At 42.7% G+C, this 27308-nt stretch overlaps 2 protein-coding genes across 8 annotated transcripts in view; one reads left to right on the forward strand and one right to left on the reverse strand.

Moving 5' to 3' along the window:
* Positions 1 to 10201, forward strand: part of RAD9B (RAD9 checkpoint clamp component B) — a 38466-nt gene extending 28265 nt beyond the window's left edge. For all 7 annotated transcript variants that reach the window (XM_073021094.1, XM_008004694.3, XM_037996536.2 and 4 more), the window contains one exon: positions 6517 to 10201. In XM_073021094.1, coding sequence (XP_072877195.1) covers positions 6517 to 6645 — 129 coding nt within the window. In that variant the 3' untranslated portion in view covers positions 6646 to 10201. The remainder of the gene's footprint in view (positions 1 to 6516) is intronic.
* The window catches only part of PPTC7 (protein phosphatase targeting COQ7), a 50571-nt gene continuing 32818 nt past the window's right edge, over positions 9556 to 27308 (reverse strand). Inside the window, exons 3-6 of the mRNA XM_008004701.3 lie at positions 22389 to 22587; positions 16157 to 16280; positions 14457 to 14586; positions 9556 to 13403 (exon numbers count right to left, since the gene is read on the reverse strand). Coding sequence (XP_008002892.1) covers positions 13345 to 13403; positions 14457 to 14586; positions 16157 to 16280; positions 22389 to 22587 — 512 coding nt within the window. The 3' untranslated portion in view covers positions 9556 to 13344. The remainder of the gene's footprint in view (positions 13404 to 14456; positions 14587 to 16156; positions 16281 to 22388; positions 22588 to 27308) is intronic.

Genomic DNA, 27308 nt, shown 5'->3' on the forward strand with positions numbered 1-27308 from the left:
TTGTTAACTTGGGGAAAACTGACATTTTCATTCTTTCCAGAAATAGGCAATATGTTTCCATTTGTTTAAGTCTACTTTTGTCTTTCAGGAGTGTTTTAACGTTCCCCTTGTATAGGTTTTGTACATTTACTTTTTTATCTTATTTATTTTTTGAGACAGGGTCTTGCTCTGTCATCCAGGCTGGAGTGCAGTGGTGTGATCTCAGCCCACTGCAGCCTCCACTTTCCAAGCTCAAGTGATCCACCTTATCTTCCCAAGGAGCTGGGACTACAGGCACACACCACACACCCAGCTAATTTTTTTTTTTTTTTTTTTTTTTTTTTTTTTGCAGAGACAGGATTTTGCCATGTTTTCCAGGCTAGTCTCCAACTCCTGGGTACAGGCAATCCTCCTGCCTTGGCCTCCCAAAGTGCTGGAATTACAAGTGTGAGCCACTGTGCCCGGCCTATGTATTTATTACTAAGTTTATTCCTAAATAACCTCTGTTGCTACTATACATGGAGTTTTCTCTACCATTATTTTCTCTGCCTATTATGTATGTGAAGACTATTTTTTTGTGTGTTAATTTTATACCCTGCTACCTTGCTGAATTATGTTATTGTTTCCATTAATCATTGATTGTCTCAGGTTTTCTAGGCATACTATCATTTTATATAGAAATTGTTTTATTCTTTAATGCCTCCAATTTATCTCTTCAGCTGCATTAAGTACGATGCTGCGTAGCAGTGGAATGAGGGAGCTCCTTTTTTAGTTCCTGATCCTAGTGGAAAGGTGTGGCACACACTTTTGTGTTTTACTTTTGCTCCTGCTGTTGTTCCTACACCCTGGGGTGATCATATTTCTTTCTTCTCTACCTTTCAAACTTTTAATTTTATTTTTTACCCACACTACACAGATGTAGCCCTTTTAAACTTTTATCCACCCTTCAAGGCCTGGCTCAAATGACACTTCTCCTTTTGAAGCCTTCTAATTCTAGTCAGAACATTTTGTTCATCCTATTCCTTCGTTATTTTTTAATTTTTAATTTTTTTTTAAATGGAGTTTCACTCTGTCGCCCAGGCTGGAGTGCGGTGGTGCTGTCTTGGCTCACTGCAACCTCTGCCTCCCAGGTTCAAGCAATTCTCTTGCCTCAGCCTCCCAAATAGCTGGGATTGCGGGCACCTGCCACCACACCCAGCTAATTTTTGTATTTTTAGTAGAGACAGGGTTTTACCACGTTGGCCAGGCTGCCCTTGAACTCCTTACCTCAGGTGATCCGCTCTCAGCCTCCCAACGTGCTGGGATTACAGGCGTGAGCCACCGCCTGGCCCTATTAATTCGTTATTATGCCACACGATAATTCTTTATGTGTACTTTTACACCACTAGGCAGAGTAGGAGCTGCCCAAGGGCAGGCCTGAATCTTACCTCTGTGTTCCTAGTGTAGAGCCAGGAATTGGCACAGCTTCTGCTCTGCCTTGGGATATCTTCAGGTGATATCACAGAATTCCAAAATGAAATCAATTTTAATTCAGTTTATTTTAAAAAAGAAGTATATGCGAGGTGTGCTACTTTAGGAAAGAGAATTTTCAAAATTAAATTATGATAGATACCGCCATATTCTAAACAATGACCAGTGGCTTTTTCTGCTGTGGATTTTTTTTTTCTTTTCTATTTGAGTCAGAAGCTTACTCTGTCACCCAGGCTGGAGTGCAGTGGCATAATCTTGGCTCACTGCAACCTCCACCTCCTGAGTTCAAGCGATTCTCCTGCATCAGCCTCCCAAGTAGCTAGGATTACAGGCATATGCCACCACTCCCAGCTAATTTTTTAATTTTTTGGTAGACGTGGAGTTTTACTGTTGCCCAGGCTTGTTTCAAACTCCTGACCTCAAGTGATCTGCCCACCTTGGCCTCCCAAAGTGCTGGGATTATAGGCATGAGCCACCGCACCTGGCCATGCCCAGCTAATTTTTGTATTTTTTGATAGAGCCAGGGTTTCAGTGTGTTGGCCAGGCTGGTCCCGGACTCCTGACCTCAGGTGATCCACCTGTCTTGGCGTCCCAAAGTCTGGGATTATAGACATGAGCCACCGTGCCTGACCTGCTGTGGATTTTTCATTAAGTTTAAACCAGAAGTTATAGACGGCTCTCGGGGGCATCAAAATAGGGACAATATGTATATTAGTAAAAAAAAAAAAAAAAAAAAAAAAAAAAGATTTTATAACTCTCTTCTTACCCAACTCATATTGGATTTGAGGTTAATTTCTGGTTGCATGGGTGTTCTCAAGGTTCCTCCATTAGATTACTAGACATGGAGAAGGGCCCCATTATCCAGCCATATGAGACTCACAGGCTGAAGGTGGGGACAAGGGAGGGTAGCAAATAGTGTTTAAGCCAGTAGCAAATTCAGGGCAGCTCTCAAAGATTAAAGAAAACCTCAGCTTTCAAGTCTCATACAGCACCACAAACATTATCAAGAGCTCTTTGCACGTGATGATGTACATGGGCAGACACAGGTGCTATATTTAGGTCTTTTCTAGCCTTAGGATCTTGACCTTGGTGAAGACTAGACTCTTTAGAGGCAATTGAAACCATGCCTCCAATTGGCCGGACACAGTGGCTCATGCCTGTAATCCCAGCACTTTGGGAGGCCAAGGCAGGCGGATCACAAGGTCAGGCGATCGAGACTATCCTGGCTAACACAGTGAAACCCCATCTCTACTAAAAATACAAAAAATTAGCTGGGTGTGGTGGTGGGCGCCTGTAGTCCCAGCTACTCGAGAGGCTGAGGCAGGAGAATGGCATGAATCCGGGAGGCGGAGCTTGCAGTGAGCTGAGATCACGCCACTGCACTCTAGCCTGGGTGACAGAGCGAGACGACGTCTCAAAAAAAAAAAAAAAAAGAAAAGAAAAACCATGCCTCCCATTATGACCAGATCAGTATGCTAGTTTCCCAATGACCCTCTAACAAATTGCCACAAATTTAGTGGCTTGAAACAACATGACTTGAGTATCTTACAGTTCTGAAGGTCGGAAGTCCTAATTGGGTCTCACTGGGCTAAAATCAAGGTGTCATCAGAGCTGTGTTCCCTTCAGGAGACTCTGGGGGAGAATCTGCTTTCTTGCCCTTTCCAGCTTCTAGAGGCCACTTCCATTCTTTGCTTTGTAGTTCCTTTCCAGCTTCAAAATCAGCAACGGCTGTTTTTTTCCACATAGCCGCACTCTGACCTTAACTCTTCTGTCTCCCTCTTCCATTTCTAAGGATCTCTGTGATTACATTGGGCCCACTTGGCTATTCCACATCAGCAATTAGAAACCTTAATTCCAATTGCTACCTTAATTCCTCTTTGCAGTGTGACATAACATTTTCAGAGGTTCATGGGCTTAGTATATAGACCTCTTTAGGAACCATTATCTTGCCTATCACAGCTGTCTGGGGAGCAGGTTCAACAGCTGCAAGGCAAGCCTTGCAGAGGGCATCTTCACCTTCTGAGACATGAGGATGACCCAAGAACAGGGCTCATTCATTTGTTCTCTTGTGGTACCATGCAGCTCCAAATATTTCTTGAGAGCTGTGTCCTAGACAGCCATGCTAGGGATACTACAGTGAACAAAATAAACAAGCTTCCTCAACTTATTTAGAGACTAGAATGGGTATCAGGTATTGGGACTAGGGTATAGGTATAACATAGTCACATGACTAAATATATAATTTTTAAAAGGCTGTGTTTAGTTCAATAAAGGAGAAGTTCAGGGTGCTTGGAGAAGACTTAATGGTATGTACTGCCTTAATCCAGGTCAGAACGTCTTCCCCTTGAAACTGGTGTTTGAGCGGAGCTGGAAAGGATGAGGGCATGGGGGTGGGAGTAGAGCTCAGGGAGGGTGGCCTGTGCAAAGGCCCTGGCAGGGGAAGGAGCCTGGGGACTTGAAGGAGCTGAGGGATGGCCACTGTGGTTGGAGATCAGAGCCAGAGGGAGACGGTGGCACAAGGGGAGGCTAGAGCGCTTGGTAAGAGCCCAGATCATGTTGGAGAGTCCTGAAAGCTGTGCAAACGGCCAAAGTACCTGGGTATTTAAAATATTTGAATGGCTTTATCTGGGAGGGCTGACAGAGCTGAATGTTGACCAGATGACTTTAGCCGCTAGTGTTATATGAAAAACGGGCTTCAGTGAGGCAATAGTCACCCAATTGTAGCATCTGAGAGACAGTGATTACTTAGATGAGAAGTGGAGAGAGGTGGCTGAAATAGTTCATTTAGGAGCCAAAACTAGCAGGACTTGGTGATGGATTGGTTATGGGAGTTAAGGAAAAAGGTATCCAGGGAGGTCTTAGGTTTGGAGTAGATTCAGGGCTTAGTAGGACCATGAATTCAGTTTTGGATATGTTAAGGGAATGCTACTTGCATGTAAGCAGGTAAAGACCCACAGTGCCGCCCACCATCTTCCTCCCTGCAGGAGAGCTCTACCCCAGACTCATAAGGCCTCAAATGGCAACAGCGCTGAAGTTAAGAAACCCAAGTTCAGAAGCTGCTTAGAAGAGGGCAAGCCAGCTAAGCTAAGAGCAGCCAGGAGAGTGCAGCATGAGAAAGATGTGTCAGAGTGAATATCAAGTGGGGAGGACTGAAAATGGGTCCTGACTTTAAGGATGTGGTAAATTCTAGGGGGGTTTCTGTGATATGGGGGTCAGTGAGGGAGAAGTGTTTTTTTTTTTTTTTTTTTTTTTTTTTTTTTTTGAGATGGAGTCTGGCTCTGTCACCCAGGCTGGAGTGCAGTGGCCGGATCTCTGCTCACCGCAAGCTCCTCCTCCCGGGTTTACGCCATTCTCCTGCCTCAGCCTCCGGAGTAGCTGGGACTACAGGCGCCCGCCACCTCGCCCGGCTAGTTTTTTGTACTTTTTAGTAGAGACGGGGTTTCACCGTGTTAGCCAGGATGGTCTCGATCTCCTGACCTCATGATCCGCCCGTCTCGGCCTCCCAAAGTGCTGGGATTACAGGCTTGAGCCACCGCGCCCGGCCTGTTTTTTTTTTTTTTAAGACAGTCTTGCTCTGTTGCCCAGGCTGGAGTGCAGGGGCGCGATCTCGGCTCACTACAACCTCTACCTCCCGGGTTCAAGTGATTCTTAGGCCTCAGCCTCCTAAGTAGCTGGGATTACAGGCATACATCACCACCCAGCTAATTTTTTTGTATTTTAGTAGACAGGGTTTCCCAGGCTGGTCTCGAACTCCTGAGCTCAGGTGATCCACCCGCCTTGGCCTCCCAAAGTGCTGGGATTACAGGTGTGAGCTACTGTGCCTGACCTAGAGAAGCTTTTTAAAAGTAAAGAGTAGGAGAATGAGAAGATGGAGACAATGGGTGTAGACAGCTCTACAAGTAGAGATAAAGCGGTAACTGAAGGAAATGGGATAAGGTTAGGCTATTTGTTTGTTTGTTTATTTATTTATTTAGAGACAGAGTTTCACTCTTGTTGCCCAGGCTGGCAGTGACTCAATCTCAGCTCACTGCAACCTCCCAGGCTGGCAGTGACTCAATCTCAGCTCACTGCAACCTCCGCCTCCCAGGTTCAAGTGATTCTCCTGCCCCAGCCTCCCTAGTAGCTGGGATTACAGGCACCCGCCACCATGCCCAGCTAATTTTTTGTATTTTTAGTAGAGACAGGGTTTCACTATGTTGACCAGGCTGGTCTCAAACTCCTGAGGTCTCGAGCTCAGGCGATCCACCTGCCTCAGCCTCCTAAAAGTGCTGGGATTACAGGTATGAGTCACTGTGCCTGGCTATTTCTGTATTTTAAAGATAAGAAGACTGGGCCCAGTGGCTCATGCCTGTAATTCTAGCACTTTGGGAGGCCAAGGCAGGAGGATTAATTAAAGCCAGGAGTTTGAGACCAACCTGGGCCACATAGCAAGACCCTGTCTTTATGAGGGGAAAAAAAAACAAAACTGTGCATAGTGGTGCATGCCTGTAGTTACAGCTACTCCAGAGGCTGAGGTGGGAGGATTGCCCAGGAGTTTAAGGCTGTGGTGAGATGTGATCACACAGCTGCACTGCAACCTGGGCAATAGGGCAAGACCTGATCACAAATAAAAAAGTAAAGATGAGAGGCATTTGAGCATTTGAAAATGCTAATATTCTGAGGGGGCTGGGATGCGGAGATAGGGAATGACTGGCTTTAACCTGGAAGGGGGGCTTTTGCTGTAGCAGGAGGGGAAGGAAAGATGGATGAATTCATCCAGTGGCCTACAGAGGCTTCCTTGACCTCTGCCTTTCACAGTTCTGGTGGAAGCTTTGATGGCTCAGGAGGGGAGTCAGCAGCAGACCATTGATCCCAAACTGAAGATTGTCGTGTGCCTTTGAAGTCAGGGAAAGGTATAGTTTTAGGACTTGTTGGACCAATAATGAAGGTTCTGGGTGTTCTGTGAACCATCACCAGCAAAGAGGGATATAATACTGGTCAGATTTCTGAAGAGGACTGTCACCTGGAGCATTTAATGAGCAAACTTTCTCTTTGGAATCAACAGTGCAGTTCCTTTTTTCCCTCCAGTTTTCTTGCATGTTCTTTGGAGCAGTTTCTTCTGACCAGCAAGAACACTTCAACCACCCTTTCGACAGTCTGGCAAGAGCAAGTGACAGTGAAGAGGACATGAATAATGGCAGTTTCTCTATATTCTAATGCTTAATGGTGTCTGAGCTGGCCCACAGCCCAGTGACTGGCTCATTTGCCCCTCAAGCACGAGTTTGCATGTTTAGTGTCTAAAAGAGGTTGTCCAGGACTTCCTTGGAATGGAGGATGGGCTTTTAAACCACATCACCTTGTACAACAACCATATCTAGAAATAGCTGTTTGTCAAGTGTATGTAACTTGCTTTAAATCCATTATGCTACTTGGGAGGCAGAAGAGTTTTCTGTGAAGGAAAAAAGCCCATTAGAGTTATTCAGTTCAATGCATGTTCACCCTAGAGCTTTCAACATCTTTGCTAGTTTTATAAAGGTATTTAAACTTTATTCAACAGCCATTTGGAGTGCATCAAGATGGCTTGAAATGGAATTTTGTGATTTGTAGTCAGGTATCTTTTGTATTTGATTGCAAACATTTGGATTTTAGTTTTCTCATGTAATACCATGGCCTTTTTTGTCCATTGTTTTTTATATTTTAAGTAGAATAAACCCTGCAAAAAAGAGCAAGAATAAAAATATATAGTCACCTTCACTTGGTTTTTTTAGACGGAGTCTCACTTTGTCACTCAGGCTTAAGTGCAGTGGTGCCATCTCTGCTCACTGCAATATCTGCCTCCCAGGTCCAAGTGATTCTCCTGCCTCAGCCTCCAACGTTGGCTGGGATTGCAGGTGCGTGCCACTATGGCGGGCTAATTTTTTGTATTTTGTAGAGACAGGGTTTCACCTTGTTGGTCAGGCTGGTCTTGAACTCCTGATCTCAAGTGATCTGCCCACCTCAGCCTCCCAAAGTGCTGGGATTACAGGCTTGAGCCACTGCGCCCAGCCTGGAGTGTTTTTACGTATTATAAAATTTTATTTCTGGCTGGGCGCGGTGGCTCAAGCCTGTAATCCCAGCACTTTGGGAGGCCGAGACGGGCGGATCACGAGGTCAGGAGATTGAAACCATCCTGGCTAAAGCGGTGAAACCCCGTCTCTACTAAAAAAATACAAAGAAACTAGCTGGGCGAGGTGGCGGGTGCCTGTAGTCCCACCTACTTGGGAGGCTGAGGCAGGAGAATGGCCTAAACCCGGGAGGCGGAACTTGCAATGAGCTGAGATCCGGCCACTGCATTCCAGCCTGGGCAACAGAGCGAGACTCTGTCTCAAAAAAAAAAAAAATTTTTATTTCTTAACCTCAAATTGTTCTGATTTTCAGATGTGATTTTTTATTTTGCAGTGTGATGCAGAAAAGAATTTAATGGAAATGATGCCAAATATTTCTGTATTATCTGACATAGAACAGTATCCTCCACTGCCAAGACAGCCTGAGTCTGGAGTGGAATAAGGTGGAAGACAGATGTCTCTGTTCTTTGGCCCTTTAAGAGTTATTAGCTTTTTACCTGTACAAATGGACTAAAAAATCTGGCACAAAACATAGTTATGTAATGTCTTATGATGTGTGCCTCTCCCTCCCCCAAACCTGTTTACAGTCAATTATAACCTGACAAACGAGACTTTTGTAACATCTTATTGTTAAGTCTTTCTGAAATCTTCAAACCTAAGGAAATGTTAACTGGCAAGCAATTGTAGTTTAGACTTTGTGAGAAATTCATAAAGGTGGCGGAGTAGATTAGCATGCTTTAGAACTGTGAATAGAGTTCTAACTGAAACCAGAATGAATTTGGCTCTTGTAGCTTAGTAATGAGTCATAGCTACCCACAATAACCTAATAAAAACTCAAGTTCATCCCAAGATGTTCTTAGTGAATGAAAATGGGCCTTAACCAAGCTTTTTGTGGTAATTGGCAATGCCCACATAATTTCAACTAAGTCCTTTCACATGGTAGGCTGAAGATTTATGTATCTTATGCTTACACTGATGATTAACACTGAATTTCTGATATTTCTAACAAATGCAGATTTGTTAGATACAGGGAGCTTTTATACACAAGAGTAACTCTGTAGGTCTCTGCTGAGGATAACATTTCTGGTTCATTCATTGAAATAGGCAGAGTGGTTTAGGTCTTGAAAGCATCATCATCAGTAATAGCCTGGATGCAGCATTGGACTATTAAAGATAGTTAACACTAGTGGGGCATAGTGGCTCATGCCTGTAATCCCAGCACTTTGGGAGGCCCAGGTGGGAGGATCACTTAAGCCCAGCAGTTCAAGACCAGCGTGGACAACATGGTGAGATCCCATCTCTACAAAAAATACAAAAATTAGCCGGGCACTTTGGATTTTCGAATTTGGATACAAAGTGCTAAGTTGAAATACAGTCATCTGTTGCATAACAAAGTTTTGGTCAATGATGGACCGCACAGACAGTGGTGGTCCCATAAGATAATGGAGTTGCCCTATACAGGTGTACCGTTTTTTGTCTTTCATACCATAGTTTTGGCTGAACCATTTCTATGTTTAGATATTAAAATGCTTACTGTTGTGTTACAACTGCCTACAGTATTCAGTACAGTAACATGCTATACAGGTTTGTCGCCTAGGAGCAATAGGCTATCCATATAGTCCAGATGTGTAGTAGGCTAGATCATCTAGGCTTGTGTCAGTACACAATGATGAAATTGCTAAGGATGCATCTGTCAGAACATCTCTGTTGTTAAACAACACGACTGTACACCAGATTTTTTTTGTAGTTTCCCTCTATACTTCCCTCTATATATGGAAGGTGCAAAGCCTCAGCTGGGAAAAACTTCTATAATTTACCTTCAATTGTCAGTCCATTTTGATGAATTTCTGAGGAAGCTCACCTGATGTAGTGAAGCAGCCAGTTGGAGCCAGTTAAAGTAGTAGCATATATTCAGTGCTAGAATGACTAGGAGGCTTAGAAATGAGGACTTGAGACGAACAAACTCAGTGTCAAGGGCTGGTGTCTCACTTAGTTACTATTCAAACCAAAAGAAGTACACAGATTAGTATAAATACTATGTTTATTAAATATCTTTACAGTTTATTTAAATGTATTTACAGAACTATTCCTGCATAAGTTATAATTCAGACATCCAAATTCAGGTAATTGCCTCTTGGGTAATAAGACAAATAATGATAGTCTCAACAGAAAAAAAGCAGCTCATTAGTATACACACAGATTCTAATTTGCTTCATTATTTAGCCATCTTTGCCACAAACTACCTGCTAACAGTTAAAATTTTGACATGGACACATTTTAGTTGAGAAGTTCAATTTTGCAAAGAATTTAATTTTAAATACATAGAATCCAAATATGTTCTGCTTCATGTTTTGTTTTATAAGCAGATTTTGGTTTTTTGATACTGTAAAATTTTTAAAATGCAAAAATGTGATACAGTTTCCAGAGAAACTGAATGCTGTAGCTTCTACCAAAGACAGCTGGTATAAGGTGACCTAAGGAACCATGAACTTACCCAAGTACAAATGTTTACAGTTCGAGCCAATATCTTGTTTACATTCTCCCAAACACTCAAAGCTGACTCAATAAATTCCCACAATTCCTGCCTAACTTGTTACTTGGTATGGTGGGCTAGTGGTACTGAAGGTGGTTTCCATCTCCGGGCTACTGTCCTATCCAGAACACACGCAGCTGATAGGAGACGATGTTCTCCCATCACGCAAAGCTTGAAACCGAGTTTCTAATCTAGACACAGCCCAACCCCCAGACATGCATACCTGGAATGGATTCTTTTGTGACTTAGTACCCATCAACCATGTCAAGCAAATACAGTAACTCAGGACAAATAACTTGTTCCCCCTGCCTCCCATTTCTTCTTTTAGTTTTCAGAGCCTATAGACTCTATTGCATCTCCATTTGGTAAATTTTTTTTTTTTTTTTTTGTGCGCAGGCAGCTTAAGTTCATAGGAAGAAATAAGGTTCTGATATGTTTAGAGTGCACATTTTAAAACAGAACAAAATAAAAATTTCAAGCATGTGATAAAAATATTGATTTTTATAATACAGTATTGCTTTATAAATATAGATGGAAAAGCTATAAACTTTACTGGTCTTTGGTGCATCCAGAGAGGGATAATTTGCCATTTGTAAATTAGAAATCCAAATTTTTTCTTTTGTTATAAAAGTCCATTACATGAGGCAAGTGTGTGTGTGTGTGTGTGTGGCTTAAAATACAATTAACACACACATCAGGTTCAGAATCAGACCCACCAAGTGGTACAGCACAGTAACAACCCATGGAAGCTTGGGTCTGTGACCTGGAAAATTCTACTATGGGTCCAACACAGCCTCTGACCACTGAGAGTAGGAGAGATACTTGTTAAGCAGCACTCCAACTGACCCCCCCGGCAGTCATAAAATTAAGTGCATAACACAAAAAGAACAGGGGAAAATAGAGAAAATATTTTATGTCACTAATCTATAGGCCAGATCCAAAGTCAATTCCACTGTGAAACTCAATTCTTGCCCCACTACTTTCAGTATCACTGGAACAAACACATTGTCAATTTCTAACAATCATTTCTCAAAAAGGTAAGCTGAGTAAATGAGTTGTGTATAACACCACCAATCTAGCTTTACAAAGATTGTGTTTGACAGGTTAAATGAGAGCAGAGAAAAACGAGAAACTTGACGAGCATTGCTCTTACCAGGAATTAAACATAGGCGTTGGAAAATGAATGCAAAATATATCCAGATCATAAGGCTACATACCTCTTACCAAAAATAATTGAAAACCTAAACAAAAGAGCTGAAGTTGTCAATCCTAATATAAATGTATTCCTTCTAACAAAACCCTTCTGGATGCAACTTTGTTTACTTTTTAAATACACAGAGACTGCAAATAGTTTGTGCAAAATAAATACCCCGCCACTTGCCATTCATGCTTCTGTGTTTTATCATAGCATGATTTCTCCTTAAATAGAGTCTCCCTCCAGACCCCCCACCCCGCCCCCACCTCGTCTACCAAAGAATTCTGTTTTGTCAAGTTAGGGTAGTTAAGGCATTCTGACATGTAATTAAAGGTGATTCAAAATAGATTATCTAACATTATGCCAATTTAGGAATAGTAGATAAATTACTGAACGGCTTACAAATGAATAACTCATTCTTATTATAAATGAAATGCCTGTTACAAGCATGATGCATTGAAATATAGTAATGACATGTACATGGTACATGTTAAACAATTTTAAATAAAAGCTTGACAGATACTCAAATATACAGTACAAATTCACAAAACAAAATCTTTTAAAACAAGTTGAGGTAACCTCAAACATAAATTTTAATGCAATAAACCAGGGAGTCAGTATCTCCTTTAGAGAAAGACTTTCTATATTCTCAAGTAGATTCTCATCAGGTTTAATTGCATTCTCATCTATACACCAATGTTACCTGACTTATATATAAAACATGGCTTTAATTTAAGGATTTCTAAGTATATATTTTTTTCTACCACCAAGTTAATGAAGGAAAACACTGACCCAAAAATATATATCTTTACAGCAGTCCACTTGTACACAAACCTTAAAAATAAGTTTCAGCTTGCAGATAATGGGAAAACTGAATGTGGGGTAGTTTTGTAAGGAAACTATACACTGCAAAATGGCTATTCGGAAACTGTAAACATTAAGCTTTGATTCAGAAACCCCTACATTTCTGTGTGGGGTAACTGTAAATGTCAGATCATCACTGGGAGTTTTCCTCATGGACGTCTGTGCTGCTACCGCTGCACACAGTGCTCTCTCCACATGGACTCACTGGATTTGGTGCATGCTCTATAGAAAGCAAGGCTACTAATAAAAGGTCTGAGAGTACAAGTATGAGTAGGTAGCATGACCACTGAAAGCCAACAAAATTCAAAGTTACAGTCGTTTGTTCTCAACCCTTCAGGCCTTGGGCCCTAGAGTTCCCATTCGGGGGCATCCTATCAGACAACTAGGAGGAATTTCAGCCTAACATTAAATTTCTAGGCTTTGAGAGGTTTTACAATCTTGAATAATATTTCCATAAAAAAATACTGGTAAAGTGTCTCCCCCACCCCTCCTGGTGATCAGACCTTAGCCTGTGATTTGGACTAATCAATAAACTGCCAAAACTTTAACCACAGGAACACAAGCATCTTTTTAAAAGCATGAAATATTTGCACCCATAGAACTAAAATGGATTTTTCTCCCGATTTGTAACAAAAAAGCTTCTGGGATCAAAACTGTATAACCCAGAGCAATGTTTTAGAGCAGAATCATAAGCCCCTGAAAAATAGGAGTTTATAACAAAGACATAAAGCCACACCAATCATCATAACAAAGACTATGCCTGTGGAGTACACATGTAACATTTCTTTTGATGAATAATGTATGTTTCTAGATGTATCATTACGTACAATTTGTGTTAGACTTGTACAATCCCTTTAGCACACTAGGATTTTGAATTCACTTTACCAACATTACTCTTTTCAATACTTTAACTACTTTTGAAAAGAAACAGCCACAGTGGCACTGAACACCTCCATCCCCATCATGGAAAGAACATCGAGAAATGAAGGTCAATCTTCAAATCTTGGATCTCTTCAATTGCTGCCGGCAGATATGAGCTAGTGAATGATAGTAGTGGTTCTCAACAAAGATCTCAATGGGTCTCAAGAAGACAGGCAAAAGACTTACATCACTGGCCATTGAGATCAGTGGCAAAGAAATGTGGTCCTGCCAGCAGGATCAGCACACATGGCAGGGGAAATTTGGGATGATGAAAGGAAAGGCAGGACTCGACACCTCGGCTAGTCTGTATACTCAGCCACTATTGAAAGAAGGACGGTGATGTCATCTGGCTTTCCACCTACAATGCAAATGAGAACCTATCAGTATATTTTAAAAGGAAAAGTCAATAAAAAATGTGTACTTAAATAAGTACTAGGAGACAAATGCTTGCATTCCAGGCAGTTTTGGTTTGTCAGTATACCCTAGTAGAATAAAGAAAAAAATATTTGATAAAGAAAAACAGTTAAACAAAACTCTAAGAAATTATATGAAACTGAAGCTTTAAAAAAAAAAAATCTTCCCTGCTCCTTTACAACAGGAGCTCTATTCAAACAGCCACCACATCCTCTGTTCACATTAATCACAGAGAATCTGACGAGAAAGTTACATGCTTCTATACCCACAATCCTAATTTAGACAAACATATCCAATGTTTTGAAACTAGGAATAGCCTTGTATTCTAATCTGCCAAACAGCTATGGCATGCACTTTTTTTCTATTTTAACATTTTTTGGAGGACTAAGAAATGTTTTACATGTCATAAAATTATATCAACAAGAAACTGACTAATTCTACTAGCTCTGATATGCTAGCACCAACATGTCATCCCAGCCCTGAGACGGAGCCACCAGCCTGCTCCCAAAGTCACACATCATGCAGTAGATAGGACAAGTCTTCAGTCAAGGGCAGTTTCACATTGCTTCCCTCTTCAAACCCTGCTGTGGCAATTTGGCAGGCAAATACTGTTGAGTCCCACAAAGCCAGAGGAAGGGAGAAGCGAAATGTCAGACACGTGAAAGGCAGAATGTTAAACTGTTAGGAATGTCCACGCACTCTGGGCAGAGCTCAGAGGCCTTTTGGGCTCAGGTCCAAGCACTGCGGTGGCAGCAATAAAGGGCTTCAGGTTCCACCTGCCTCTGTGGCCAGTGAGGTTCAGTTCTGAAGGGCATGCTGTGTGGGGAAGACATAACAACATGCACTTGCTCTCATCCTCCTGACCTTGCTGAAAGCCACCATTGCACAGCTTGGGGGCTGGGAGAGGACACCTCCACAGTCTCACCCAGAGCCCAGAATGCTCCACTCTACTGACACCATGTCCCCAGTCCCTATGACCTTCCCAAAGAATGCTTACCTCTCACATTTAATCCATTGTCACATGCAAACTGTGCAAAAGGTGACATATAATTTGGGTCGTAGGCCAGCTCATGAGCTTGCTCAGCAATGCTTCTTGCAGTCTGTTGTATACTCTCATAATTTGAATTCTAAGATAAAGCATGAGGAAGTTATTTTACCATAATGCTCAAGACAGTAACATATTTATCTAACCACCTTTTCCATCATTTAAGTTTTATTCTAGTTAGAAAAGACATTAAAACATTATGCCCTGGCTAATATGAACAAGACACCAGTGCTGCCTGCACAAGGTATCAATCAGAAAATCCTTTGCTATGGTGGCCTTATGCCCTAAAGTTTGGATTTTCATTTTTGCATTTTTCCCATTTGAAATTCTTAAGGTATTCTTGCTAAAATAGGATGAACTGAAAAGGCAGATTCTGATAGCCTTTGAAGGATACTTCAAAAACTTCCCTGCTTAGGAACACACCCTGGCCAACCCCAGTTTGCCTCCAAGAGCTGCCAGTTGCTCTAGTGAAAATACCTTCAGAATTTTGTATCAGGAGGAGATTCCTGTCTAGCTGTGAAATCTTGGGCCATAACTTTATCCTTGCTGCTCCAACTTCCTCATCTGCAAAACGGGGATGGGAACACGAGGTCCACTTCAGCTCTAGTTTCAGTATAATGACAGGTCTCTGCTTCAATGTCACCTCCTCAAAAAGGCCCTCCCTGACCAATCTATCTAAAGTAGTAGCAGTCCCTTCTACTCTCTATTCCCTTATCCAGCTTTGTTTTTCTTCTTATTTAGCACCCATATTACATCATAGATTTACTTCCCTGTATTTATCTATTTTCCTCCACTAGGATGTAAGTTCCATACAGGTAGGGACTGTGTAGATTCTGCTCACCACTGTGTCACCACACAGAACACAGTGCCTGCGACAAGGAAGCACCTCACACTGCACTCCACAGACAAGGCGTGGCACTAAGGAGTTCCTACACAGGGCTGTAGTTAATCCTCACTGCAACCCTATAAAAGAGGATCTTTAGGATGTCCCATTTTATGTGAAGAAAGTACTGCTTAAACAGTTTTAAGAACCCTAGATCTCAGCAACTTCAATAAATAATTAAAAAAGAAAGAAAGAAATGTACCCAAAGGCATACTTGTTAGAGGTAAAGACTCATGAGAAAAAGACTAATTTTCCCCAGAGTGTGTTCACAAAGCCAGGAAAAAGTCGAAAGCCTAGTTTTCACCTCCTTCCTCTCTCTATGGGAGAAACCCCAAACTATTTGGTTACCGGTGGCAGCTCAGGTCACATTGAGGCTTCCAGCGGCCTGCTGCCTTTGGCTGGCTCTGGCATGACTATTTCCTGTCTTTGCCTGATTCAACACCTGCTGGGTGTGTTAGAAGAATAAAAGGAGAAAAAGACAACCAGGACCCAACACCATTAGACACCATTAAAATGCAAATAAAGATACAAACAAGAAATGCCCTCCATCTAGACTTTTCCTACTTTTACCAGCCTATGAAAAACTTGGGTAGGAAGCTTCTTTTTCCAAGTGCTCTAATTATTTGAAAGACCAGAGCTATTATTAGTTTCCTGAAATTCACAAAATAGTTCTTTCCAAAACTGCAAAGAGATAATGCAACTGAATCCATAAAACTCAGCTGTCCAGAGAGGGCCACTGTTCCCAAGAGCTAACCTTTGAGTTAATTACCTTTAACTTTTTTAGCTCCTGAAGGATCATATAATCAGGCATGTTGTCAAAGAGTCCATCTGTTGCCGTCAGGATAATGTCTCCTAACTGGACATCAAAAGACGTGCTATCAGCAGCATCCGGACTGTGGCAAGGACAGGAGAGGGTCAAAGTTAAAAAGGCCCTTTAGAGATGAGTTCAAAATGTCCTACAGGCACTCTTTTACAATGTAATAAGCCTTCTGCAAGAAAAACTAATTTATAATAATGTAATCAATTTTTTTTAAAAAGTCACCCTGAAACTCCCAACCCTGAAAAAAGTTAATTGAAAACTAATATAAAATGTTTCAAAATTTTAACTGAAACTCCTGAGTAAAACCAAGTATGATGATTAGTCACAAGTGGCTGAGAAGGAGGAAGGGTTCTCTTCTGAGTCAGATCTAACACACCTCTAAAATCCAAGTGGAAATGAGTCTTTATTCCTAATACTTTAGAGCCAAATTCCATCCTCCCTCTCTCTCTCCTTTTTTTTGAGATGGAGTCTCGCTCTGTCGCCCAGGCTGGAGTGCAGTGGCATGATCTCTGCTCACTGCAAGCTCCACCCCTCCAGGTTCACGCCATTCTCCTGCCTCAGCCTCCCGGGTAGCTGGGACTATAGGCGCCCGCCACCACGCCCGGCTAATTCTTTTGTACTTTTAGTAAAGACGGGGTTTCACCGTGTTTGCCAGGATGGTCTTGATCTCCCGACCTTGTGATCTGCCTGCCTCGGCCTCCCAAAGTGCTGGGATTACAGGTGTGAGCTGCTGCGCCCAGCCTTTTTTTTTTTTTTTTGCAGACAATTGGAGACAAGTCTCACTCAGTCGTGGAGGCTGGAGTGCAGTGGCACGATATAGGCTCACTGCAACCTCTGCCTTCCAGGTTCAAGCGATTCTCCTGTCTCAGCCTCCCGAGTAGCTGGGACTACAGGTATGTAAAATAGTGCCTGTAGGACCACAGTCATGCACCACCATGCCCGGCTAATTTTTTTTTTTTTTACATTTTTAGTAGAGACAGGCTTTTGCCATGTTGGCCAGGCTGGTCTTGAACTCCTGACCTCAGGTGATCCACCTGCCCCGGCCTCCCAAAGTGCTGGGATTACAGGCGTGAGCCACTGTAATCACCAGTCGCCCAGCCCACCCTCTCTTATTCACATATTTCACTCATCAGTTTCCTTGGATATTCGAATCTGGCTCCTGGGGTGCTGTGAGGGTGGGATGATGAGTACCTGTGGAGAACAGCATGCCAATCCTGTAAGAATTCATTCACTGCTGGGCATGGTGGCTCACACCTGTAGTAATCCCAGCACTTTGGGAGGCCAAGGCAGGTGGATCACCTGAGGTCAGGAGTTCAAGACCAGCCTGACCAACATGGTGAAACTCCATCTCTACTAAAAATTTAAAAATTAGCTGGGCGTGGTGGCACACATTTGTAATCCCAGCTATTCAGGAGGCTGAGGCAGGAAAATTGCTTGAACCCAGGAGATGGAGGTTGCAGTGAGCCAGTGAGCCAAGATTGTGCCACTGCCTTCTAGCCTGGCGACAGAGTGAGACTTGGCCGGATCACTTGAGGTCAGGAGTTCGAGACCAGCCTGGTTACCAAAAATACAAAAAATTAGCCGGGCGTGGTGGCATGCGCCTATAATCCCAGCTACTAGGGAGGCTGCGGCAGAAGAATCGCTTGAACCTGGGAGGCAGAGGTTGCAGTGAGCTAGATCGCGCCATTGCACTCCAGCTAGGGCTACAAGAGCGAAACTCCGTCTCAAAAAAAAGAAGAAAAAAAAAAAAGAATTCATTCACTTGAAATATCTACAGTGTATTGGCACAGTAAGGACTCTGTGTCTCCCCAGCGTCCCAAAGTGCTCATCATACATGGGTATTTATTAGTGTGCCTGGTGTAACACGTCTTCAAGAAATATCTTGGTATCTTGACTGGGCGTGGTGGCTCACGCCTGTAATCCCAGCACTTTGGGAAGCCGAGGCAGGCAGATGACTTGAGGTTAGCAGTTCAAGACCAGCCTGGCCATCATGGTGAAACCCCATCTCTGCTAAAAATATAAACATTAGCCAAGCATGGTGGCATGGTGGCGTGTGCCTATAATCCCAGCTACTTGGAAGGCCGACACAGGAGAATCGCTTGCTTCAACCCCAGAGGTGAAGGTTGCAGTGGGCTGAGATGGCGCCACTGCACTCTAGCCTGGGCGACAGAGCAAGACTCCATCTCAAAACAAAAAAAGAAAAAAGAAGTATCTGTTGCGTAACTAAATGAATGAAGCAGCTAAATATTTGACTCTCCAAATTGGGGGAAAAAACTCTTCAATATACTGTTGAAGAAAAAAGCAAGGTGCAGACGGTGTGTCATATGTGCAACCATTTCCATAAAAAAAAAAAGGGGGCAGAAAGACACACAGATATGGATGCTTCTATATGCAGAGAATAAATCTGGAGAGAATCAAAGAAACTGCTCATAGCAGGCTGTGGGTGGTGGCTCATGCCTGTAATCCCAGCACTTTGGGAGGCCAAGGCGGGCAGATCACTTGAGGTCAGGAGTTCAAGCCCAGCCTAGCCAAAACGGTGAAACCCCATCTCTACTAAAAAAATACAAAAACTTAGATAGTGGTGGTGCACGCCTGTAATTCTAGCTACTCGGGAGGCTGAGGCGGGAGAACTGCTAGAGCCAGGGAGGCAGAGGTAGCAGTAAGCCGAGACTGCACCACTGCACTCCAGCAGCCTGGGCGACAGAGCAAGATCTGTCTCAAAAAAAAAAAAAAAAAAAACTGCTCATAGTGGCTACCTTTGAGGAGAGAGAATGTGGCTGAGGACAGAAACAGGGGCAGCTGTCTCACTAAACTTTTTTGGGTACAACTCTTAAAAAAAAAAAAAAAAAACAGATGCAGACATAAAAATGGGGGAAAACCCTGGGTGGGGAGAAAAGATCTTATATTCAGAGATCATGGCCTCCTGAGGCTGGTTCTTGGGTACTTCCTCTTTTTTTTTTTTTTTTTTTTTGAGACAGAGTCTTGCTCTGTCGCCCAGGCTGGAGCGCAGTGGCGCAATCTCAGTTCACTGCAAGCTCCGCCTCCCGGGTTCACGACATTCTCCTGCCTCAGCTTCCCGAGTAGCTAGGACTACAGGCGCCCGCCACTGTGCCTGGCTAATTTTTTTGTATTTTTAGTGGAGACGGGGTTTCACCGTGGTCTTGATCTCCTGACCTTGAGATCTGCCCACCTCAGCCTCCCAAAGCGCTGGGATTACAGGCGTGAGCCACCGTGCCTGGCCTCTTGGGTACTTCTTAAGGCCAGTTTCACTCCTTCCAGGCCTCCCTGGGGAGGGAAAGGTGAGATCTGATAATCTGCCTTAATCTGTAATTAAGGAACAAGAGCCAGGAAAGCAAATCAGATACTGACCCGGAAGGGAGGCACCAGACACAAAGCACCCTAAGCTCAACAGAAAAACCCCAACACTTGTGTAAGCAACATGTGACAACATTTGTGAAGAGAAAGCATAAAAACTACCAAACAAAAGCACACATGCCTATGAGGATTCACACTAAATGCACTCAGAAAATTTCTGGTTTATCTTCACTTGACTGAGGAAGAAGGTGGCACATGAAGTTCTGCCACGTGCTGCTGCAGGGAACCGACTTTCACTTACACATTTAGATAATCAACATTTTGTAAAAATGTCTACTAAAGGAAAACCTGTAAGTTAAGGTTAAAATAATATTCTGTAGATAAGAGGGGCCATTAACTAAGGAGATACATGCAGCATGAAAAAAAAAAAAAAAAGGAAAAAGACTGTAAAACTGGAGGAAATCAGGTCAATTCTCTCTGTGGAATAAAGAGAAAACCATGCAAGATGCTCTCATCTACTCGGCCTTTGAAAGCTAATCAGATTGTAGAAGTATAGATTAATGACCAGGTTGGCACTGAAGCTGTTTTATGCTGAGGTTTTTCTTTCCCCAGGAGTGTCCTTTGCTATTCTGTCTGTGAGAGTCTTGCTCCCATTGGACAGTTTGTCCTCTCCTAACACTCCCACCCATGAGCTTGGTGTTCCGCCAGCTGCAGTTTTGCCCATTTTGATTGAACATACTGTGCTGCTGGAAACTTTTGACTGCACTGAAACATGAGCTGAAATCACATGCTAGCGAGCTGTCTCTGGGCTCCAGGGGAAGCCACCTCCACCTCGTTGGCACGCCGGCAGAGTACTGCCCCAACCTGTCTGTCCCACAGACAGTGTGAGATATGGCAGGGCTGCTTTGGTGCTTGGCAGCCCAACAAGAAGAATCAAATGAAGAAAAAATTAAAGCACCAGTTTCCAAAAACTGTGATCTGAGCTTGGGCTCTCTATGCAGGCCTTGGGGTTCAGAGTTCTCCCCACTCCAGTGTGGCTAACAATAATGTAGATTACAGCCAACTTAAGAAGGGGCTAGAATCAAATACTCTTCCAATTATGGTCACCCGCCTACTTTTACTTTTTACTTTCGGATTTGGACTGGTGACCATAATTGGAAGAATATTTAGACTTCTAAAAAGTTACTTATACTGCTAAAGTTACTTTTTAGATGGGCAATACTGAATATTTAATCATATAACATGCTCATTCCAGTTTAAAAGATGGCAATAATAATTCATTTTATCTTAGTTTGGACCTAAGAGCTGGTTTAATAAGAGCTATTAAGCAGAGACAAGTACTTGCTAGAATGCTTCTATTTTTACAAAAGGTTCATTGTCCATTAATCAACATTTATGAATTGCCAGTGATGTTTGTGCCAGGTCCTATAAAGCTATAAGATTGTTAAAGACACTGAAATCTGAGGCTTTGCCTTACTCTGGACACTCATCTAAGAAAAGAAAAACTGTAAAAGTCAACTCAAAAAAGCACTGTCTTGGCTGGGCACAGTGGCTCATGCCTGTTAATTTCAGCACTTTGGGAGGCCGAGGCGGGTGGATCACGAGGTCAGGAGTTTCAGACAAGCCTGGCCGACACGGTGAAACCCTAACTCTACTAAAAATACAAAAATTAGCCAGGCATAGTGGTGGGCACCTGTAATCCCAGCTACTCGGGAGGCTGAAGCAGGAGAATCACTTGAACCAGGAGACGGAGGTTGCAGTGAGCCGAGATCATGCCATTGCACTCCAGCCTGGGCAACAAGAGCAAGACTCCGTCTCAGAGAAGTGGGGGAAGAAAAAAGTACCATCTTGGAACGTTCTTGACAATTTAAAAGTGAATTGAGAAAAGACGTGAGAAAGAAAAAGAGAACACCTCAATAACATTATCAAAGAACATATCCAAGACCACTTTTTTTAAGAGACAGGGTGTCGCTATATCGCCCAGGCTGGACTCTATCAATTTTCCAGCCTCAGCCTCTCAAGTACCTGGGACTATGGTTCTACACCACTGTGCCCACCTCAAGACCATTCTGGCTTTAACGTTTTGTTTTTTTTTGAGACGGTGTCTTGCTCTGTCACCCAGGTGAGAGTGTAGTGGCATGATCTCGGCTCACTGCAACCTCTGCTTCCCGGGTTCAAGCGATTCTCCTGCCTCAGCCTCCTGAGTAGCTGGGACTACAGACACCCGCCACCATGCCCAACTAATTTTTGCATTTTTAGTAGAGATGGGGTTTCACCATGTTGGCCAGGCTGGTCTTGAACTCCTGGCCTCAAGTGATCCACCCACCTCAGCCTCCCAAAGTGCTGGGATTATAGGTGTGAGCCACCGTGCCCAGCCACTCAAGACCATTTTGATTCAATTTCCTGCAAGTTCTATTTGATGCATGTAATAAGAGGTCTAGAGAATCAGGAAGTTACTCTGATAAATAACGCAGGTGTCTGTTTGTGCTCTTCCCTAACAATGTATGCAAAATCTTGTATAAGCAATGGCATGCATGAACAATGACTCAATTCTCCAGCACAATTTCATAAAGGTACTGTATGTACCATGTGGTGTTGATATGAAAAAATTGATATTCTGTAAGCCTGAAATAGCATTTTCATGGTCTTGTCAAATTATTGGGTATTTATCAGAATTCCACTGGGCTAGATTGTCTAGTTCCAGCAAAGTATCTTTCAAAGTTAAACTAAAAGGTCCTCTTGATGAGAACATTCTCAGTGTCTTCTTTTCATGGAAATACCTACCTCACTGCATTCAAGGGGGACAGGAGGGGACTATGAATGAACCACATCCTGCTCACACTTAATGGCTGAGAGGGGAGATTACCTGTCACTCAAGACGACTCCCTCAGCTTCGGGGGGAGCGATTGAGAGCTGGAATGGAGTGTTGAAGTAATGCTGCTGCTCATCTGATCGGTGCACAACTTCACCACCCCTGACAACCAGGAAGCCTGAATCGCCCAGGTTTGCCGTGTGTAAGCGGTGGCTGGTTCTGTCCAGCACCACAATGCAGGCGGTGCTGCTACCTAGAAACAAAAATCATCTCCATTTATTTTTTCTTCCTAGGCTGCCTTTGCACACACATTAACACATGACCCCAAAGAGCAACACACCATAATTTGAACCTCCTTTGCCTAAACAGGACCTTTCTTAGTTATGCTCCACATTCTCTATGAATGTCAATAATATCCTGATCAGAGTTAACATGGTGGGGAAAGAAAAAGGATTTGTATTATAAATAGTAATTGGGCCACCGATGATCTGAATTCTTTCATTTGCAGTGATAGAAAGCAATAAAAATGGTATTTAATCACACTATTTCAACAGTAGTGCCATCATCTATGCCAAATGCTCAAAAGCACGTTGTTGAGATATTAAGTTTTAATACTTAAATGACAGAATGAAAATGTTACATTTTCCTGACATTTCTTATTAGTCACTGGCAGGAAGCCTTCTCCACAAAATTCACCAACATTTAAGACAGGGCACATAACTACAATTTTAAACCAGATTTCCATCCGTTGAGGTCATGAAGAACTTTTATTGGAGACTAATGACTCACTCACTATGAGGCAACAAGACCAAATTTCTGCAGGCAGCTTGTGGAATCAACCTGTTCATTCGACAGAGACTCTGGGCAAAGAACTCAGGATAGCTTAGCTGTGCACGGGCCACAGAATCTTCCCTAGACTGAAACGCTAACGGCACAACTAGCAGAGACTGCTCTCAAGTACTAACAGTTAAACCTATACTTACCTCCACCAGAAAAATGGCAACATAGAAAAATAGGCAGTTCACAAAGAAATAAATGTAGATGATCTGTAAATATATGAAAAAATGACCACCTCACTAGTAATGCTTTTCACCTATTAGTTTAACACGAGTCAAAAGATAATGCATGGTGCTGGCAAAGTGTAGGGAACATGCCCACTGCACAGAACATTCTGCGGAAGTGAAAAGTAAAAGTAAACAACTTTCCTGGAGGGCAAGATAGCCCTGAAAAATGTACCTCCTTTCATCTAGCAATTCCATCTGTGAGAATTTATGCTAAGAAAATAATTAGAGGAACAAACAACACTTAAGTACAAAAACATTGCTTAAGATGAGGAAGAACTAGAAACAATCTAAACATCTAAAATAAGGGACTGGTTAAATAAATTACAGTACATCCATACAGTGCAAAGATACACCATCATGTAATACTCAGGAGTACAGGCTCTGGAGTCAGCCTGCCTATGTCTGAATCCTAACTCTGCCACTTCCCAGCTCTGTGACGGAGAGAGCTACTTAACCTCTCTGTGCCCCAATTTCCTCATCCACAAAAACAGGGATAACAGTAAGTACCTCATAGAATTATTTCTAAGGATTAAAATTAGTTAAGTCATGTCAAACCCTTCCAACAGATAGTGTTAGCTATTTTATAGCCATTAAAATTATATAAAATATATCTGAAAGGAAAGATAACTTTAAAATAAGTAGATTACAAACTCATGAAAGTTTCCTTAACAACAAAAGATGATGTCAAAACTTAAAGAACTGTACACCAAAAAGAGTAACGTTTACTAGAAGTAAATTTTTTTAAAAAAGCAATAGGCAAAGTCTAAATTATTTAAATGATGGTTAAAAGGAAAACAAAACAAATGGGCCACGGAACCAGCTGTATTAAATCCCAGTGTGTCATCATTTTCCAGTTATATGACCATGGCAAGTCACTTATTCTCTCCAGACTTGTTTCTTCCTAACAAAACAAGCATGGTGGCTCATGCCTGTAATCCCAGCACTTTGAGAGGCTGAGGCGGGTGGATCATTTAAGGCCAGGAGTTCGAGACTAAGCCTCTAAGCCTGGCCAACATGGTGAAATCCCCTCTACTAAAAATACAAAAAATTAGCTGGACGTGGTGGTGCACGCCTGTAATCCCAGCTACTTGGGAGGCTGAGGCACAAGAATTGTTTGAACCCGGGGGGGCAGAGGTTTCAGTGAGCTTGGATTGCACCACTGTACTCCAGCCTGGGCAACAGTGCAAGACCCTATCTCAAAAAAAAAAAAGGCGGAGGGGAATAACATTAAGTACCTATGTATTTACCTCATGGGGCTGTTGTGAGCACACAGTAGACTCAATTCAAGTTACCAATCTTCTATGCACAAATACACACAGAAAAAAAATCTGAAAGCATAATCACTCAAATATTAATAGTTTTCTTAGTGGGATTATGGGTAATTCTTGTTAATTTTGTCCTAACAGTAATTTAAAAACACTTAAAAATATACATATCTTTCTCATGCTAATGTACAGAAATTCCATTTCCTTGTTATCTACAATATATGCATTAGTACTAAACTCATACTATGCTAGCCATTAAGTGTCAATGAAAAGCAAAGCATGGGTACTATAACTCACTGGTAGTGCTGTCAGATAACCCGCTTCATAGCTTACAGTAGGACAAGGATTGCCCATTACCTTTCCTTCCTAACTCAGTAAACATCAACTCTAACCATTTATCATTAATAGATCACCACCCAAAACATCTTCTGAAAACTCATGGGATTATATTCTGAGAAAGAAAAACAACCCGAGTAGCACATCCTTGAAAATTCTGCTGCAAGAAGGACTCATGTGACTCGTTATTACTCACTGATGAAGCCACGCTATCCTTTGCTACCCTGCAACAGTAACTCGCCGAGTTGGAATCAAAACAGTCTGGTGAGTGAGTGAGCTTCAGTATCCAAAGCAGCACCAACGAGTATAAGCCCAGCCTTACAGAACCATCTGGGCTTGGAGTGTACCCTCCTCCTTTGCCTCCTCAAATTCCTGATGTGTGCACATGGCTCAGGCCCCAGCAGCCTAATATTGGGAGAAAAGCTCATCATTCTCATGTGCTGGGAGAGGAACAAGCAGGCAAAGATGAGTAAGAAAAGCGGTGCTGAGAACCACAGCGTAGGATGTTTAGACAAATGACCCGGATAGATGGGAACCCAGGCGAGTCCCTCATGCTCAAATGGAAATATTTTTATCACCCAGCCCCTTACTTTGTAAACTACTACTAAGCCTTTTGTGTGGCAGAAAAAGGGAAAACCTTATTAGGACCAATCCCTCACGTTCTTAAGATACGCTGGCTGCTTAGGACTTTATCAATCCATTTAAGGGTTTCTGAGGAAATCATATATGTCAGCAATTAGTCTGTAATGCCCTTAGACCCAAACACAGCTAGAAAGTCAAAGAAATAGGCCGGGCGCGGTGGCTCAAGCCTGTAATCCCAGCACTTTGGGAGGCCGAGACGGGCGGATCACGAGGTCAGGAGATCGAGACCATCCTGGCTACCACAGTGAAACCCCGTCTCTACTAAAAAATGCAAAAAACTAGCCGGGCGAGGTGGCGGGCGCCTGTAGTCCCAGCTACTCGGGAGGCTGAGCAGGAGAATGGCGTAAACCCGGGAGGCGGCTGCAGTGAGCTGAGATCCGGCCACTGCACTCCAGCCTGGGCAACAGAGCGAGACTCCGTCTCAAAAAAAAAAAAAAAAAAGAAATAAATGGTTACAGCTACCAGCTTGCCTTTTATATTGGAATTGCTTTGTAGGCTTTTTCGCAATTGCTGGACTAAAAAAAAAAAAATTACCTAACATCTTATAAAGTTGTCATGATTTACAATTATATCTAGCTGAAGTTCAGTAAAACTCAGCAGCCTGTCTTTGTCAAAATATGCTTGAGTTTCATTACCAACAGCCTAGAGATGTGTAGATTTTGTGAAAAAGAGGTATGTCAAACATAGTGATGAAAGATTACTTTTCTGCCTTTTAGGAGAAAAAAGTAATCACAATATTCAATGCAAGAAAATATTATTTTTCTCTAACATTAAATTTAAATATATTTTATTAATATCTCCCAGATACACGAGGGTGAACAGAAAGAAAGGGAAAGTAGGAATAGGAAAAAAGCACAGCAAAAACCAAAGCTTTTAAAATGTAAAATCAGGATAGTTATGTGTTTTGTAACCAGTTATCTCAAGTCAAAGTAAATGATCGGGGGTCAGGGGGTCAGCAGAGCCACTCTTGAGAACATGCAGGAGGCAGGCCCCTGGAATCTGTGTCTAGGGGCTCTCTCTCCATTTAACATGTGAAGCAAGGAGATCAGAGGTTAAGCGGGTTGCCCAAAGTCACACAGCAAGTTGACAGAGAGGTGCTAGAAATAGAATCTAGAATGTTTCACTGTGCCAGGCAAGCTCCAGATTGCATGTCCAAAACAGGGAATTCAGACAAAGCAGCATATACTGCAACTGCAAGACAAGATTCCTCCTCAGTTTGAAGAAAAACAAGTTAGTTAATCACAGCACAAAGACAGAAGACAGCAGACTGATAAAAAGTACTCCTTACAAAGGACTTTAAACTGAAGGCAAATTCTACAACTGTGGTCATCTCCATTAACACTGAACAGGGGCTGAATTTTTTTTTTTTTTTTTTTGAGACAGAGTCTTGCTTTGTTGCCCAGGCTAGAGTGCAATGGTGCGATCTCAGCTCACTGCAACTCCCCCAGGTTCACGCCATTCTCCTGCCTTAGCCTCTCAAGTAGCTGGGACTATAGGCGCCTGCCACCACACGGGCTAATTTTTTGTATTTTTAGTAGAGACAGGGTTTCACTGTGTTAGCCAGGATGGTCTCAATCTCCTGACCTTGTGATCTGCCAACTTCGGCCTCCCAAAGTGCTGGGATTACAGGTGTGAGCCACCGTGCCTGGCCAAACAGAGGCTGATTT

The sequence above is a fragment of the Chlorocebus sabaeus genome, chromosome 11 (assembly GCF_047675955.1).
Source record: "Chlorocebus sabaeus isolate Y175 chromosome 11, mChlSab1.0.hap1, whole genome shotgun sequence".
NCBI lineage: Eukaryota > Metazoa > Chordata > Mammalia > Primates > Cercopithecidae > Chlorocebus > Chlorocebus sabaeus.